The following is an 18,656-nucleotide window of genomic DNA, read 5'->3' as shown; positions in this document are numbered from 1 at the left end:
CTTTTCAACCTTTGTTCATATAATTGGTCCTCACTCAAAAATAGCTTTTTTCTTTTTTTTTTTCTCAGAGGAGGGCTGTGGGCAGGTCAGAAACCCATAGTCTTGTGACATCATCGATTGCCAATCCAGCTTATAGAAACTGCAGGCTTTCTATTCCTGAAAAGTTGCAATTTTAAAGTGGAAGCCATTGTTCTCGCGATAATAAAAATCTAAATATTTTTTTCAAAAATATTGATTAATTTTTTTTTTTTTAAATGATGTCACAAGACTATGGATTCTGAACTTCCCACAGCTCTCCTAGGAGACTTGGACTGAGTAGAAAAAAATTGTGCTATTTTATCATGAACATTAGTGAGGACCTATTATATGAAGACAGGTTGAAAAGTGGTGAACTACTCCTTTAAGGTCGTTGCTGCTGCTGCGTTTTTTCAGCCGAATATAGGAGTGAATTTTGGAGCACATCAATAAAGAAATCAACCTCACGTTTACTGTATGTCAATCACGTTTGCACACTGCCACCCATTTCGTGTTTATTTTTGGACCACTGGGTCCCTTGCTCTCTCTCTCTCTCTCTCTCTCTCCTAGCCTTGAAAAACGAAACGAAAAAACGCAGCAGTGTGCAACCAGCTTTTCTGTCTTTCTTTGCATATGGGTAATCCCTTTTCTGGGGGAAAATATATACATATTGTATATTGCGGTGCTGGTCTATATGTGAATATATCTGCTATGCGTGTATGCATGTGAGTGTGTGTGTGTGTGTGTGTGTGTGTGTGTGTGTACACAGTACACACATGTGTTTTACAGTTTGAGCTTGGCCTCTTTCGCCTCCATGGCTTGGGTGGCGACCTGGGCGCGCTGCGCTAGCAGAGCTGCTTGCTCAGCTGGTCCCTGGGCCTGGGCATTCTTCAGCAGGAAGTGGCTGATGAAAAGCTTCAAGCCCTCTCGCAGCATTCCGAGCTTGGGAATGCCTGAAATCCTGGAGGACGGAACACAACGAGGGACATTGATTCAGACTTTCACACAGTGGCTTGGACGAATAGCAGTGGTGGAAGAAGCACTCAAGATGTTTTACTTGAGTAAAAGTAGCAATGCCACAATGTAGAAATACTCTGTTACAAGTAAAAGTGAGGTATTCCAAATTGACTTGAGTAAATTACATAAGTATTGGCTTCAAAATATACTTAAAGTACCAGAAGTTAAAGTACTCATTATGCAGAATGTCCCATTTCACAAGTTTTCAATGGTATAAATAAATCTTTTGAAAATAGCAGATGTACAAGTTTGGTTATTTTCAAACGGCCGAAAAGTATATAAGGCTGAAGAGGGTAATGTATGTTTTGCAATAATAATCAAAATCAACAAAGTAACATAGCCAGTAAAAGTACTGAAAATTGGAAGAATTCCAGTAAAGTAAAAATACCTAAAATGTGTATTTAAGTACAGTACTTGAGTAAATGTATTTTACATGGATATCATTGATTGATTGATTTCTTATACAAGTATGGCTAATATGTACACAGAATGTGATGACACTCACTTTCCAAACATGATGACAAGATCCTCAGGCTCATTATCCTTTAGTAGCTTGCTCAACACTTGACGCAAGAAACGCACCTTGGGCTTATCTAGTTCTCCAAACTCTATTGCCTACACAGACGAACAGAGAGAGAAACATCAACACCTCGATAAAGACTCTTGTTCGGTGCAATTTGCAATCAAAACATGCATCACTGTGCCAGACTGCAACCCTGAACCGTCCTCAAGTGATGCAGTTCAGGGGTGTAGCACCAAATTCTGGTCCCTGGGTACAAGGATTCACACCCCATGAGCTTTAACTAGTTTGTGCTTTAACTATTGAAAATAGCAGATATACAAGCTCACAGCGCGGCACTCGAGAGCTTGTAGTTCTGCTATTTTTGAAAAATCGTGAAAATTCTTTGAATATTTCAAATCCTTCTAAGGTTTTTTTTTTTTAAAACCTATGTTTCTATGTCAATGGTGCTCAAACCTTTTCAAGTGAAGGAACCCCAAAATGATATGTATTTGACCCCAGACCCCCATCTCAAAATATTTAGTTCCAGGGACCCCCCAGAAGCGAAATCTGAGTTACAAATGTTCTCTTAAAAAATACATAATATTCAAACTATTATTACACAACTTTTCAAAAATAGCAGATCTACAAGCTCTCTGCTATTTTTCAATAGCTAAAGTATAAAATAATTAAGGCCCCTCCACCTTGGGCCCACTTTTCCCCCCCTTGTGACGCCCCTGATGCAGTTTATCCTGCCACGCACTTTGAGTATGGAGATGGAGAGGGCCTTGCTCTGTAGGACGTGGGTAACCAGATGGACCAGGTTACTGAAGGTGCTGTTGGAAAGGTTGGCCAGCTCTTTGAACTTGTCCCACAGGCTGAACTGAAAGGTCATCTAGGGAAACACAGAGAGGGTTCATGTGATCATTTCAGAGCCACAGAATCACAGAAGACAAGCTAAAGAGCAAATTGATAAGATATTATATGAACGCACGCACACACACACACACACACACACACACACACACACACACACACACACACACACACACACACACACACACACACACACACACACACACACACACACACACACACACACACACACACACACACACACACACACACACAAACAAGGTGGGGATGCAACAGTGGATCATATGAATAGATTTAATTGATTATAAATAATCAGAAAAATTGCTTCTCTGCAAGCTCACCACGTGATATAGTATAAAATAGGCAATAAGTGGTAAATCAGACTAATCGATTTAGTCAATTATGAAATTGTCAATAAAAATGTCTCTTTATTCGTTGATATATACGTTTTTCTTAATATGCAAAAAGAAAAGGAAATGTTCACGATTGTTCATTTCATAAAAGAAAAAAAAAATCTATAAAATAGTCACTATAAGATAATAGTTGATAGTTGAAGCCCTATACCACGGTAAAAAAAGGAGCTGACCATTGACTGATTTATAGATGAAGCCAGGTGAGTGTACCAGTGAGGCAGGGATGGCCACTTGACTTTAGCATACAGAGTGCAATGATTGCAATGATGGCTAAGTGATCTATAGCCAGTAATGACACTTAATATCTCCTCTAATATCTCCTCCCTCACACACAAACACAGGCAATCGACTATAAGCCAGGTCCACCTTGCACGAGAAAAACTAAATTTCCCAGCAGGTCTGACCGAAGCTCTTTGATGGGGACAATGGTTATCAGTGTCTGATATGGACCAGTGGCCTGCGGGTCAGCTAGGGAGGAAGCGTGGTGTCACCTCTATTGTTTGCTGTGGGTTTAAGTCAAATATAGCGTCAGAGGAGAGAGGTGTGAGAGGCTCCCACACTGTAGTTAAGGTGACCTGCCGGTCACAGACAGGTCACATGTAGTGGGGAGTCTGGGTGGTCAGATTTCATTGCCCTCTGTAGCTTCAAATATTAGTTATATTCAGTAAAATGTAGGGGTGGGCGATATGGAAAAATACAATATCACAATATTTTCCCAAGCTGTATCACGATACACGATCTTATCACGATTCTTTTTCACGTTGGTTTTTATGTTTATTTTTCAAGTTACTTGACAAAAACTAGACTCTCTGGGTTCCTTTTGGGAGGTCTATATTGAACTTTACAAGTAACTCTGACAGTATACAAATGAAACCAAATGGATCCTTACGGGTCCATTTGGTTTCATTTGTATACTGTCAGAGTTAAGTGGAGACCTTGACATTTTAAAGTTTGAGAACTACTGATTTAGATCAAAATGCAGGTTTAAACTGAATTCTGCAATGAATCTCTGTATTAACGAATCATAACGATTAAACAGGCTCCCTCAATTGTATATATACGATACCTCTGAAAAGGCATATAGTGGAGACATTGTATCGTCTCAATGATAATTATCACCATATCGCCCACCCCTCGTAAAATGCCAATATATGAGGCCACATAATACGTACTGCATAAGAGTCACAACTGAGCATACATGATCAAATAAGCCAATAATGACAGCAATGCTATTTATGGACCAAATGTCAATATTCAGTCTCGCTATATTTTCGCATTTTCTCTAAACTCCAATTAGTCACATAAATATGTTTTTCATAATGTGCAAAAATAGCCCATCTACAAGCTCACAACATGATGTGAATGTGAATGCGCTGTGAGCTTGTAGATCTGTTATCCCTAAATCTATCCAAAGTTTTTTATAAGTTCAATCTGGCATCAGTCGGTCATTTTTAAAGGTTGCTCCAAATAGACTACAGCTGACAATCAGTTGATGGCACTGTTCTGCGCCAGCATGACAGGAAATAAATCTCCTTAACATAATGGGTGAATACATGAATGAATGAATAATCTTATAATCCTCGCACGACTGTCATGAATGAAGCTCTTTGAGTTGTTGTCGAACACACCCCTATAGTGGGTGGGGTTTTACAAGTGAATTTTGTTCCTGCCACGCCGACATTGACTTTAACATTAAACTGGAGAAGCAAAGAGTTTACATGGTGGTCTGTTGTGAGCGAATCACCATGTACGCACAAAATATGGCAGATTATCCGGCACAGACACCTTTCGGCGCCCAGATTGTCCGACAATGCCTTGGCGTGTAGACTTATTTACACAGTGAAAGACCAGAATATATTCATAATTGTAAATAATTATCTTTCTGTGGAGCTTTTCACATTGTTCTGTAAATGTGATCTGTGCAGAGGTCAATTATAGACTGCAGTGCACACAGCGCTACCTGGAAGCGCCTGTCGTGGGAGCAGAACTTCTCTCCTAGCACGGCATAGAAAGCGTTGAAGGTCTTCTCCTGCAGGCAGCAGTCGATCAGAACGCGGACTATGTCTCTCTCCTGATGCTCCTTCAGACCCATCCTTCACAGGAGGCAAAACAGAAAAACAGCAGAACCTCAAGTCCACACTGAAAAGTTGCCTTTAACCAAATACACATCACATCAGAATGGCCTCATTGCTGTACCTCAGGAGTTTTTCAAACGCATCCAGGTAGTCCTCACTGGTCATTAGCACACAGAAGATGTTTCTCCTGACCTCTGTGTTCATTCTCTGTTTCCTGGCCATGTCCAGCACCTTGGCACTAAACTGAACAGTGCAGACCATGGAATTATGCAGTTGAATTGTCAACGATTAGTATTAGTATTATCAGCACAGCTTGATAGTTACAGTACATCAAGAATTACTATAGGGGCCTGGACCGTTGGCCTAACGGTCGGGGCACTTTGGCTCTAATATAGGCTGACAGCGCAATATGTATTTTTAAATAACATAGCAATGCATACACACATAAAATACATTTTAAATCAATTAGCCCTATAGATCCATCCTAATTGTAATTAAAAAAAAGGAAATAATAATAATAATAATAACTCCATACCATAGTGAAACAGACCTGAGTTGGCTCTGTACTTGGTGTGCTCTTAAGCCCCTTTTCGACTGCAGCTTTAGCACCACACCACACTACACCACACCACATAAGAATATCTACATTTTCCATTACACAAAAGTATCGATAAGAAACAAATTGACCCTTTTAACTGTGATTATAATACAATATAAATTTGCATTACAGTATAATACACTATAATGGATTATAACTGTGATTATATTACACTATAAAGTATTAATGTATTACTATGATAATTATAATACACTATAATAGATTATAATAGTGGTTATAACACAATAGAATCTATTATCATGTATTACAACTATATCATGATGGTCTAAATGAAAAGTCAGTGAGTGATCAGTCATTATGAAGTGTTTGGCCCTGTTTGGCCTAGCTCAGACCTACTCTAGATTGGATACTTTTTAGTACCATGTTTAGTACCACTTTCACACCACTCTACCCAGGTCCTTGCTGTGGAAAACCTGGCACAAGTGGGCGGTGTTGTGTGGAGTGGTGTGGTGTTGGGCCAGTGGAAAAGGGGCTAAATTTGCAGATCTAAATTCTACACTCTAGAAGCTTACAACGCGTTGAGATGCATTGTGAGCTTGTAGATCGTCTCTTTCTGGCATAGGGGGTGCTAGGGTTTAAGTGGTTAACTGTATTGTAACTGTACTAGAGGGTCGCGGAAAAAAAAAAAAAAAAAAAAAAAGTACAAAAAAAAAAAAAAAAAAGTACAAAAAAAAAAACAAAAAAAAAAAGTTAAAAAAAAGAAAAAAAATGGGGGGGGGGGGGGGGGGGGGGGACTATTGTGGCGGAACTATTGTGCCGCAGCGCACATTTCCGGTCGGACATATTTGACCGGCGGACTATTTTATACAGAGGCAAAATATGAGGGTAATAACTGTATACAGAGGTTTGGAAACGACATCTTGCAAAGGTGACATGGGTGTTTGAATTGTTAAGCTATATTTAGTACATATGTAGTACATCTTGGCCAAGTGGTTTGGTATTTAAGTTAGCGATACATGACCCGGAAGTAGATCACTTACTCTTTTGTAATATAAAGATTGCAGCAGAATCCTTCAGCGTTCCATTTTAAATGAACACCAAGGATTGTCAGTCCAGGTGGGGTGGTGTACCTGTCCTTCAGCAGTGGGCTGTGCGGCTGGCATGTTCCCCTGGTCGTTGATCATGGGTCGTCCACTCCAAGAAGATCCAACTATCCACCAGCGTCCAACCTGATCTGCAGCCAGGAGGTTCTCCAAGGAGACCCTCAGCTTCACGTCACTGCCTGCGGCACTCTGCTTTATCTGGGGTTACACACAGTGGTGGAAGATGTACCAATATAAACATACTCTGTCAGAAGTAAAAGGCCTACAATTAAAACAATAAAAGTACAAAAGTGTCATCGAAATATACTTTCAGATCTTTTTTCTTCAAAAATGTGTAGAACTTTTCTGAAAATAGCAGATCTACTAGCTCATGCGTCGCAATGCGACATGTGGTGAGCTATTTTCAAGTATAAAATAGAGCTTAAATGGTTAATGTATGTTTTGTATTAATAATCTAAATGCACACTAATTTAGCAACTAAACCTGTCAAATACATAAAAGGGGCACTCCGCCACTTTTCAACCTATGTTCATATAATTGGTCCTCACTCAAAAATAGCTTTTTCTTTTTTTTTTTTTCTCAGAGGAGGGCTGTGGGCAGGTCAGAAACCCATCGTCTTGTGACATCATCGATTGCCAATCCAGTTTATAGAAACTGCAGGCTTTCTATTCCTGAAAAGTTGCAATTTTAAAGTGGAAGCCATTGTTCTCGCAATAATAAAAATCTAAATATTTTTTTCAAAAATATTGATTAATTTCTTTTTTTTGGAAATGATCAAGACGATGGATTCTGAACTTCCCACAGCTCTCCTAGGAGACTTGGACTGAGTAGAAAGAAATTGTGATATTTTATCATGAACATTAGTGAGGACCTATTATATGAAGACAGGTTGAAAAGTGGTGAACTACTCCTATATAATATTAGCCTCTAGTAGAGTAGAAGTATAAAGTATTAAAACTGAAATACTCAATTTAAGTAAAAGTACCTGAACATTGTACTTAAGTACAGCACTTGAGTAAATGTACTTTGTTACTTTACAGTTTACACCACTGGGATACACATTCATCATGTAGTATTTACTGGACAAACACTGCTTGTAAAACCTGTTACAAATTAAAGAGGCAATTAAAATACACTGCTGCAAATTAAGATTAATTCTGAACCAGGTTCTACTAGACATTGAGTTTGTAAGGTGGACCTTTGGGGCCCCCTGGTGGTATAAGTGAGAGCTACCACTTCTCACTGGACAAATAGAAAGAAAATAAACTACCAATGGGTAAATCTAACACAGTATGACCAGTGACCAGTGTGTGCAACTTAATCAGGGACAGCTTTATATTACAAATTAAAAAACCAATAAAGGTGCATTTAAATATATATAAAGCTAGCTATAGGCATACCGGTATGTATATTCAGTGTTTTCTGACTAGCCCTGATAATTAAGTCTTACTGGTTTATAATGACTTATTATTATAATAACTCGTTTTAACCGTTTACTGTACTGGTGAGGTAAGCTAGGAGTAAAATAATTTCACTGCATGCAATATTGCTATAGTACCTGCTGTATTGTTGTGCATGTGACAATAAAATACCTTAAACCCTTAAGTGTGTCTTCTTCAAAAAACAAATCTTTCAATTACACACCCCATGAAGCCTTAAATTATTGGCTTGGGAACGTGACAAAAAAGAAAAAACATGATTTGACACACCCCATGATGAGACTTCATTGGGTGTGTAATTGATAGAACATTTTTTGGGTGTACAACTCCTTCAACACATTAAAACCGGGAAAGCATCTGCGTCATTTTAGATTTCATACGCTGGCTATTAAAAAATCACACCCGTGTGAAGTGGAGCTGTGTGTGTGTGTGTGTGTGTGTGTGTGTGTGTGTGTGTGTGTGTGTGTGTGTGTGTGGATCATGTGTACCGATTTTTGTGACATTTGAAGAAAATATGTAGGAAAAGGAGCAAAAAGTGTGTTTTGGAGAAAATTCAAGATGGCGGAAAATCTATCATGGCGCAAATGGGCGTGGCCTATATGGGGAGATGCGTCATGACCCAAGGAATCCAGGGAAAAAATATTTTTAATTTTCCGACCTACGGTTCAAGAGTTACAGGCCAAAACGTAAAGTGGGGTGTTATAGCGCCACCATGAGGCCAAATGACACAATTATTTTTTATTTAATCCTTGAAATCATTATGAACCTCCTCTCCAAGTCTTGAAACTGTAGCCCCTGTGGTTTGCGAGAGACAAATAATTGAATGTGAGTTTTTGCGATTCCCATTCTAAGTCAATGGGGAAAATTAATTCACTAATAAATTAATATCAATTAAACTATAGAACCTTTCTCTTAGAAAAGTAATAGCCCACGATTCCCGAGTAAGCCGGTCGATTTGACATATGGCGCGAGTGTTTGGTGGCAAAACTGTGGGACTAGTGGCGTGCCGAAGTTTAGGAAGTTCAGGCTACATACACACAGACACACACAGACAGACACACAGACCCACACAGCCACGTATAGGGAGCCTGTGCTTCACACAGCTCCAAAAATAGCAGATCTACAAGCTCACAGTCACAGCGTGTCACTTTGAGCCACACTGCTAGCTTGTACATCTGCTAAATGTGAACATTTTTGAAAAATCTTGAAAGTGTGAGAACTACTGATTTAGAAAGCATTTGGTCTTAGCGGGTTGAGGAGACGACATAATGAATATGATGACGTACCAGTGTTCTCTGCAGCTTCCTGAGTTTCTCCACAGGCTCTGGGTCATAGCCTGGGATCTTCCTCATGTCGTTGTTCTTCAGAGCCAGCATGGTTTCCAACATGAAGCGCACCTGAGGCCATGATCACAAATGACATGAATAAATGGTTATCACCCTCAGTACAATCAAATCACCTTCATTCATTTCACTCTTAACAGTGGCTCGAGACCCATGTTTGGGTTGCGGACCCATATTTACAGTATGTAAAGTAAATATCAATCTCAATATCATTAAAAACATATATTATTTCAAAAGATTTGAAAAAGTTAAATCATAATAATAATATTAATCACAGCTCACAGATTCCAACATTTTTCAAAAGTATTTCATAAATATTTGAAAAATCGAATCATTGCCATGAATACATTTTTTAAAAGTTTAACTCACCCACCGCTATTTTTAAGACCCTTCTAATGGTCCACACCGCCAGGATTTTGCCTACCTTTAACGTGGGCGCGCGCGCGAATCCATTGCGTGCTGGTTCACCGATTGCATTCACAATACGATCCAGGCATGGTAAGCAACAAAACACAACAGCCTGCCATTTCCCAGAGCGAAACCTATCGAGTCCAGCGTGGCCGTTGTATAACATTATACCGGATGGGATTTTGGCAGACAGGATACAGGCGTCGTTGTCCCGCCCCCCCATTTCCGTTTTGGAAGATCTGGATCCGGTTTTTGTGAATAGGGCCCTTCCATAGAGCGCTATGGACGGCGAATCGGCGATCATACTTTTTTGTTTTATAGTTATTAAAGCTAATTGATAACTCGTCATACTCGTCATAAGCAGAGTGGACCCATAAATATAGCTCGTCAAACTCGTCCTATGCAGTGGGTGAGTTAAGTAGTAGTGAAAAAGAAAAAAAAAAAGAAAACAAGCCAACAACGGGGCATGTTGTCTGCTTGTAGATCTGCTATTTTCATTGGGTCTTGTGCAAATGTCTAATTTCTCTTTTGGGTCTTATAGGAGTTACGGTAGTTCACCCCCAAAATGACTTTTTTTTCCTATTGATTACTCATGCCCCATTGATTCGGGATGGGGAACCAAATGCATTTGGCGTCCCCATCCGGAATCAATGGGGGTACATTTATTGTAATCAATTTTTTGTCTTAGACAAAAAACGAAAAATATTATTGAACTCAAGTCTCCAATCTCTCCATGGCAAAAAGTCATTTTGGGGTGAACTACTCCTTCTGAGCTAAAACGTTTGGGAACCACTGGTAGAAGACTTTAGTGTGTGGAGTTGGCAATTTCTTCCATGCAATACCTTACAATTTTGACAGAAAGTTGAGCATTCTTGCCTAACGGTTTAAGTTCCTTATCTGCTTTAAGCTTTAGGTAAATGTTTTACCCTAGTTTGATCCTTAAATGTGGACCCAGCATCATTGGCCTTGCGCTGAGCATCAGAGATGAGTTCTTTGAGGGCTAGAGGATCGTCTTTCCGCAAGGCGAAGCCAACAATCTTCAGCACAAACAGTGCAAGCTCAATGTCCTTTTCAGTAAAGTTCCCCACTAGCACCTTTAGGATGTCGAAGATAAGCAGTGAGTGGACCACTTGGAAATTGTACATGTGAGCCACCATGGCCACCAGATTGTCACACTCTTTGCCTCCACCTGGGTTCTTGTACAGCTCGTCAAATCTGCGTACCACCGTCTCCAGGAAATGGGCTCCCACCTACACAATGGTACAATGGCACAGTTTAACCACTCTCACCCTGCTGTCCAATTGCTGGGCATGTGAAAAAAGGTGAAAAGGTTCAAAAACAGCAACTGATTTTCAAATGGAGGAATTATATGAGGCTTAATTGGTTAATATTCCGAAACAAAAATTAAATAAAAGAAAACGGAAGACCTATTAGCAAAATGACACAACATGTTTCTCATTCTGTATTAAGAATATATTATTTGTTTACGTTTCATCATAAAGGATATGTAGGCCTATACGGATACAGGAATGAAATGACTTTAGTTTCTTTTAGTGTATCCTTTTTTGTATAGGTGAAAGGTTTTTATTTACGCACAAACAAAAAATGTGTTGAAAATTCTTGAAATGTCTGTTAACAACATAAACATGTGAAAAAAGTGAAAGAATGTATTGTATTGTCATAACATGTTTTGACTCAAAAGTATATAAAAATGGTTAATACAGGTAAATTACATCTGGCTACTGTATGAATGTTATGTTTCTATGTGCAGCCATTATATTTACTTCACTAAAAAGGCACGCCTATAAAAGCTTATTTTAAATCACAAAAAAATGCTTTACCTTGTTAGCCACTTGAGCAATTTCTTAACTTACGATGGCGGATGGTACAATTAAAATAGCTGTGTGCTTGTGTCATTAGGTGAACAATTTTCACCTAATGACATGCCCAAAATACATCAGGTTGAAAGTGGTTAGCTATTGACTGCTGACTGTGTGTTGACTTGTTGTAGTAATGAGACTGTGTGTGGTCACTTACAGGATGGAGAGTCAACATACGAAAGAGATAACAATGCTAATACACCTTTAAGTAAAGGAAACCTAAGGTATTAGATGTCACGTTAGAAAGGGGCATTAGCTTACAAAGCCGGCAATCCCCTTTTATGCTTAACACCTAATAAATAATCCAAGGACTAATGTCCATTCTTTGGTTAATTGCAACTATTAACTTCTCTCTCACACAGGCTGGGAAAAATAAAACCCATTTTTCGGAGATCTCTTATCAGTAGAGCAGACAGTGACCTAAGGTCACCAAAAAGCCATGACCTGCAATATAACATCTGTGGTAACATCGTGGTAAGCATTACATCTAAAGGATACTGTATGAACTCACTTCTTTTGGGGGTAAAAAAAAGCCTACATGCATAAATAGAATTGTTTATATGCATTTTATTATTAAAGGTAAGGAGACATTTGTTACTGAACAAACGCTCTACAGCAATCCTTACTATCATAATATAGTAGTGCTTTAACCTTTCAACAACAAAGTTGTTTTAACCAAAAAATATAACTTACCCTAACTTTAAAGAACAAGAATGGAGGAATTGAATGCAAAGTGTAGTGCTTAGCCACTCGAACTCCAGCATCCATAATCTCTGTTTGTGTTCAGACCTACTATACAGTCTTTATGTGTCAGATTAAAGGCCCATTCCCACTGGGCCAGATAACAGATAAAAAAATCTCTTTCTCCAGATATTTTTCCATTCAAAGTGGATGGTAGATACAGATAAAAAAAATATTTGCCACAGATAAAAGTATCTGTGGCAAATATCTGTGGTAGATATTTTTTTTTATCTCTATCTACCATCCACTTTGAATGGAAAAATATCTGGAGAAAGAGATTTTTGTATCTGTTATCTGGCCCAGTGGGAATGGGCCTTAAGGCATGTTTCTTGTGTCTCTCAGCCTTCTGTTCAGTATATTTTTCCCATCAGGGAAACATTAGGTAAGATTTGGGGGTAACCTTTCCATTTTCAGCACATTATGTTAAACACATTAGGTTAGGTGTGAGTGCCACCCAGTGGTGAGTTCTAGATTGTTTGGATGGCATCTGTAATTATTCCATCCCTCCCTCACGCATGGCACACGCACATGCGCGCACATATATGAGCACACAAGTGGTCGCCGAATTAAGTTTAAATACTATGAAGTGTGGCAGGTCTATTGTTTAATGTGTGAATTCCTTCACCAGCCGCCATCATCACATAAACATAGACAATAGCCAGACTAGGCTGTAGTCCACATTTTTACTGCCCCAGCACCTTCTCCTGCGATTCAGATACGCTTTCTCAGACGGTTTGTGAATGGCTACAGTTCACTAAGAAACATTTCTGCAGGTCACACTGTACAGTATAATGCGTATCACGGTAGAACACACCACTGTTGCCACCCCTCTCTTGTTCGATTTTTAAGGTAGTTGTAGAGTAGGTTTTGTTTAACAATGTGTTTAGAGAAATTGGTTAGTGAGTTGAATTTGTCATACGTCAGACTGAGCTCTGAGCTCCAGGGTAAAAACCAGGTTGCTTCCCTCTAGAGCAGTGGTTCTCAATGTGGATTCCAGGGACTCTGTTCCTTTAAAGGGGTCTAAATTGAACCATACAAGCCTGTAACTCTGACAGCGTACAATGTCAGAGTTAAGGGAGACCTTGAAATTCGAAAGTTTGAGAAACACTGCTGTAGAGGATGAACAGGTATATGGTCTCTTCCTTGGCCCTAATCACACATAAGAAACGTGTCAAACTATGAATGACTGACGTCAAGAACGTATGCCAGTTGTCCTCACCCCCCCCCCCCCCCCCGAGGTAAGTCAATCCCCATCTCCATCTAGTACTGTAGGTTCTGGCCTTAGAGAGGTGGTGAACATAGTTACCTCCAGCCCCACAGCATGATGGAGGATGCTGACCAGCAGGATGTGCTCCATGAGCAGCCTGTCAGGCATCAGGGCAGGGTTGACGCAGGCCGCCAGCAGCAGCTCCGTCAGGACGTCGTTCATGTCCTTCCTGCTGCTGCTCATGTACAGCTCCTCCAGCTGGCCGCAGATGGACGCCATGTTGGGCTCACTCAGCCTGGGAAGGTCAGATGTAGGGATGGGACGACATGAACATTTCATATCACAATTATTGTTGTCACAATTTGTCACAATAATTATTATTGTGACCAAAAAAAAAAAGAAAAAAGAAACGCGATTTACGATATCATATTATCAGGATAATGAAAATCCATTATCCTGGGGCGGAACATTTGATAGAGATTGAAAAAAAGACTGTATCAAGAAGTAAAAGAAGTACCTTTTACCAATTAGAGGGTTTAAATCGCACCGGATATGTTGCTTGGAAAATAAAAGGTGAATTGATCCCAGTGCATGAGAGCGGACGATATCATGATAAATTAAATCTCCACGATACAATTATCGTGAGTGTTTTTTATCACGATAAACGATAATATTGATTATCGTCCCATCCCTGGTCAGATGAGGGCTCAAATATCATATTGTTGCTGTCGCCGGGCAGAAAACCTCTCGTCTCCATATTTTAACTTTGGATTTTTCCTTTCTCATGAATTCATGTCCTACTTCGTCATATTATAGTGTCAAACAAAAGTTGGTTGAATTATTTTATTTTAATCTGAATAATTGCTGAAAACGTGCTATTTTTGAACCCTGAAAAGCTGTTGAAAAGCTGTTGGCTGAGATTTCCACCCAACAGCAACAAAATCACTGTCAAAGTGTGTCTATGTATTTCTGGTGGGCTTTGACTAATAATCTAGTATAGAAAGAGCAACATTTTGCTCTTTGTAAAAGAATGTATGGCCTTGTAAGAAAACTCCAAAAGAATAGTCAAGAAAACTTGTATGCAAGCAGTACAACAACTTCAAAGCACCTTTTCCCAACTGCTGTGACTGGCCTCAGTTCTTTCACGACTAAACAATAATATATTGCAAATAAATAATATCAGAGCCTATTGACGGTAGGGTAAGGAAGGATGTATAAGTGTGGTGTGTACCTGTTCAGCAGGCCTTTGACATTCCTCTTCAGTTTTCCAAGCTCAGCTTTGCGCTTATCGTCTCCAGTGTCACGCAAGTGAGGGGGCACGTACTTGCCTGCCACGGAAGCGACCTAAATGTTGGAAGACGTCATTTCAAATTCAATTTGTACTTCATGAATGTGTAGCTCAAGAAGCTCATCATCTTTAACCCTGAAACCTCCAATTTGGGCATGTGATTATAGGTGGAAGTTTTTTTGAAAAAGAGCACATCTACAAACCCTGATGAGCTATTTTCAAACAAGCAAACAAATATGGGCCTGCATTAAGGGTATTATCTAATAAACCAGGGGTCTTCAACAGGGGGTCCGGGACCTCTAGGGGGTCCTCAGAGTTACTACAGGGGGTCCTTCAAATCTTTGTGTGATAGAAACCTTTTTTCTCCTTTTTTATATTAACCACTTGAACCCTAACGTCCATATTCTGAGAACTTTAGCCAAGAATAGCAGATCTACAAGCTCACAACGTCTCGCGCTGTGAGGCGTTGTGAGCTTTTAGATTGGCTATTTTTGGCAAAGAGGTTTGGTGTAGAGGGGAAAAAGAGCCCACTAAGTACATAGTGAAAGGTCAAGGTATTAAGTACTGACGGTTCAAGTGGTTAAATATATGAAAACACAAATTGACATGAATCCAAAATACACCGATGTTTGTGCTGTCAAACGATGAAACCATGGAATCTATGAGAAGGTTGTGGGGGTCCGTGCTTCATCTCTCTCTCAACTAAGGGGTCCTTGGCCTGAAAACGTTGAAGACCCCTGTAATAAACGTTAAGAGTTTCTGAACTTACATTTGCAGGCTTGGCCTGGAGGACATCTGGGCCTTCCTCCACTTCCCCTTCACTTCCACTGGACAGGTGCACCGCTCCGTCCTCATCCAGCGCATCCTCTGCCTCCATCTCATCTCCCTCTGCTTCCTCTTCATCCATCACCCCATTGTCATCTTCCTCCTCCACATCTGCATTCTCTTCATCATCCGTCTCTCCACCAAGATCCTCATCATCACTGTCGTTTCCACCGCCTTCGTTTGCAGACTCGTCGTCAGTCATTTCTTCCCCTTCTTCGCCTGACATATCAGAGTCACTCTTATCGAGCTTTTCCAAGTGGTCTTTGGCCATGTACGTGTCATCATCGCTGTCAAACACTGTAGATTCAAAGCCATATTTTGGTGTGTCAAGGACGTAATCGAGTCCATCCATGGCGAAGGACTGCGGGAGGGTCTTCTTGTTTCTTCTCTTATTGTACCCGAGAAGCTTCGACATCTTCTTGACTTCTATTTCCTCCTCGTCGATGGCCTCAAAGAGAGCCTTTTTTCTGGATTCCTGGAGTTTGTTGGTTTTCTTTCCCATCTTCTGTGTTGATTCTGTTTTGGAAAGCTCAGATTTATGTTTTTTATCTGTTTTAGCATCGGTCGTCTTGATTTGAGGAGTTTTTGACACCACTTTCTTTGTTTTCTCCTGCACTTTCTCCTCCTTTGATTGTTGTGGTGCATCATCAGCTGGTTTTAAAGAACCAGCACCATCGCCCTGAGGCGGCAGGAGATTGTTTTTACCCTCATAGTAACTTTTCATTTTTATTTTTTTCATCTTTCTCTTCTCTTTTCGTACCTCTCTCCGACTTTTCCTCTTCACAAACCTCAAACGGGGGTCATTTTCCACTTCTTCTCCTTCCTCCCCACCTTTGCTTTGCACGAAATCGTCCACCGAGTCCATGTACTTTCTCAGCATCCCATTGTCATTCATCTTCTTCTTTTTGACGTTCGCCCCCCTTCTCCCTCCTCTGCCTTTCATTTTTTCTGTGGTGGAAAAAGTACTCCCATGTTACTAAAGTAAAAGTATCAATACTGCAATATAGAAATACTCTGTTACAAGTAAACGTCCGGAATTCAAAATTTACATGAGTAAAAGTACAAAAGTATTGGTATAAAAATGTACTTAAAGTACCAAAAGTAGGCCTACAAAAGTATTGGTATCAAAATGTACTTAAAGTACCGAAAGTAGAAAGTACTCATTGTGCAGAATGTCCCATTTAAATTTTTCAAATGTATACAAATCTTTTGAAAATAGCAGATCTACAAGCTCAAATGTGTGTTTTGTAACAATAATACATATCTACAAAGTAACTGAACTAAAGTTGCCAAGTAATTGTAGTGGAGTAAAAGTACAATATTTGCCTCTGAGATGTAGTGGATTAGAAGAAAAAGTATTGGAAATACTCCAGCAGTGGTGCTTTGCGATTTTTTTTTTCGGGCGGACGGTCATTTATTGACGTCACGTGCACGCGCGTGCACGCGCCTCTAGAGGCTATTTAGATAGAAAGGATGTCAGCAGATCTAATGGTGGGAAAACAATAGTTGTCTAGTCTTAATTACATTTGCATTGTTACTTAAGATTTTATGTTCTGCTTTCTTTTAATTCATTTAGAAAATACAGCGCTGCAGTAGGATAGAGAAACAAAGTTTGCCTTGAACGAATCTCAAACACTAAATAGCCTAATATGGAGCCATCAGCCATGTATGAGGAGAGGACACACACATATCGACACATGCACATGCAGTCACAGCTGGAAACCTAGGTGTTAAAGTAGGCTATATATCCATATGAATAGATGCTTGAGGACGCTCACACATTCACCGTCCACTAGAAACCTGTTATGCGAAGTAGTAGCCACTGATAAAAGTATTGCTTGTAGGCCTAGTTATCGCGGATTCGCGGGGTGGGGGGTTGTCGCGGCTCTCGCGGGGGGGTATGCACGCGTTTACACGCTCGTGCACCGTTCGGTGCCGTCCGTGCGCGTGCATGTGGGGAAATATTTCCGGCCACACGGCGTCCGGTCCCGTCCGGCCCCCAAATCACTACTGTACTCCAGTAAAGTATTCTACAAATAACTCAAAATAGTACTTGAGTAAATGCACATAGTTACTTTACACCATTGCATTTTTTACTAACACAAAATGTTGATTAACAGTGAATATTCACTGGCTAAAGGCTTAGCTAACCAAATTAAACCAGTCAGGAGAACTTGTAAGTATCATCACCTACCTTTAACAATGGTAAATCCAACTTACTAAACTGGGAAACAACACACGTTTCTTAAACGTTTTAAACGTGATATGATGTAACCTTGTGGTTACTTTATAAACAGATAATACACACGTTAGTTAAGATTATGTTGCACACATGTCTTTACATGAGCCTGACCCAAACACACGTGATAATTCTATTCCAGAGTAGAAATGGGACGTTCACGAACGAATCGAGTCTTTTGAACGGCTCTTTGAGATGAATGATGGGATCCGTTCATTTCTACATTGCAGTGTTGTGTTGATACTTTTACTTTAAAAAAAAGAAACGTAAAAGTATCAACACTGCAATGTAGAAATACTCTGCAACAAGTAGAAGTTTGGAATTAGAATGTAGGCCTACTTGAGTAAAGTGTATCAAATGTCCTACAGTACTACCAATAGACTATAGTTGAAATTACTCATTATGAAGAATGTCCAATTTCACAGGTTTTCCAATGAATAAAATGTAGGATATAGCAGATCTACAAGCTCACAATGCGTCGCAACTCGCAACGCGATGCATTGTGAGCTTGTAGATCGGCTACTTTCAAATGACCGAAATGTAGAGTTGAAGTGATTTGTAATTATAATCAAAATGAGTCTTTTGAACGGCTCTTTGAAAGGAACGGATCCCAGAAATCCGGCTCACTTCAAAGAACCATAAATCCCATCTCGCATCGTCGTAGAATGATGACGTACGGTTGGTAGTGGTGGAAAAAGTACTCAGTAAAAGTATGAATACTGTCTAAAT

At 39.8% G+C, this 18,656-nt stretch overlaps 1 protein-coding gene across 1 annotated transcript; it reads right to left on the bottom strand.

The window, feature by feature from the left end:
* Positions 1–406: 406 nt before the first annotated feature.
* nom1 (nucleolar protein with MIF4G domain 1) lies at positions 407–18,012 on the bottom strand. Its single transcript, XM_080751995.1, has 12 exons — positions 17,883–18,012; positions 15,633–16,636; positions 14,807–14,919; positions 13,675–13,870; positions 10,674–10,997; positions 9,283–9,393; positions 6,585–6,755; positions 5,017–5,138; positions 4,781–4,913; positions 2,295–2,426; positions 1,538–1,647; positions 407–976 (listed from the first exon to the last, which is right to left on the bottom strand). Exons 2-12 carry the CDS (start codon positions 16,629–16,631, stop codon positions 799–801), a joined length of 2,589 nt encoding a protein of 862 aa, XP_080608121.1. The 5' UTR covers positions 16,632–16,636; positions 17,883–18,012; the 3' UTR covers positions 407–798.
* Positions 18,013–18,656: the final 644 nt, after the last annotated feature.

This window comes from Nannobrachium achirus (assembly GCF_963921795.1).
Source record: "Nannobrachium achirus genome assembly, chromosome: 21".
Classification (NCBI taxonomy): domain Eukaryota; kingdom Metazoa; phylum Chordata; class Actinopteri; order Myctophiformes; family Myctophidae; genus Nannobrachium; species Nannobrachium achirus.
Note: the sequence above shows the minus strand (reverse complement) of the source record. Positions and strands in the feature narration are given on the sequence as shown.

Excerpts from the sequence above, each read along its gene's own strand:
- nom1 (XM_080751995.1), bottom strand. The coding sequence starts at position 16,631 with ATGAAAGGCAGAGGAGGGAGAAGGGGGGCGAACGTCAAAAAGAAGAAG. Across the intron at positions 13,871-14,806 it reads GTCAAAGGCCTGCTGAACAG|GCTGAGTGAGCCCAACATGG; the intron begins GTACACACCACA and ends TGACCTTCCCAG. Across the intron at positions 10,998-13,674 it reads ATCATGCTGTGGGGCTGGAG|GTGGGAGCCCATTTCCTGGA; the intron begins GTAACTATGTTC and ends ACCATTGTGTAG.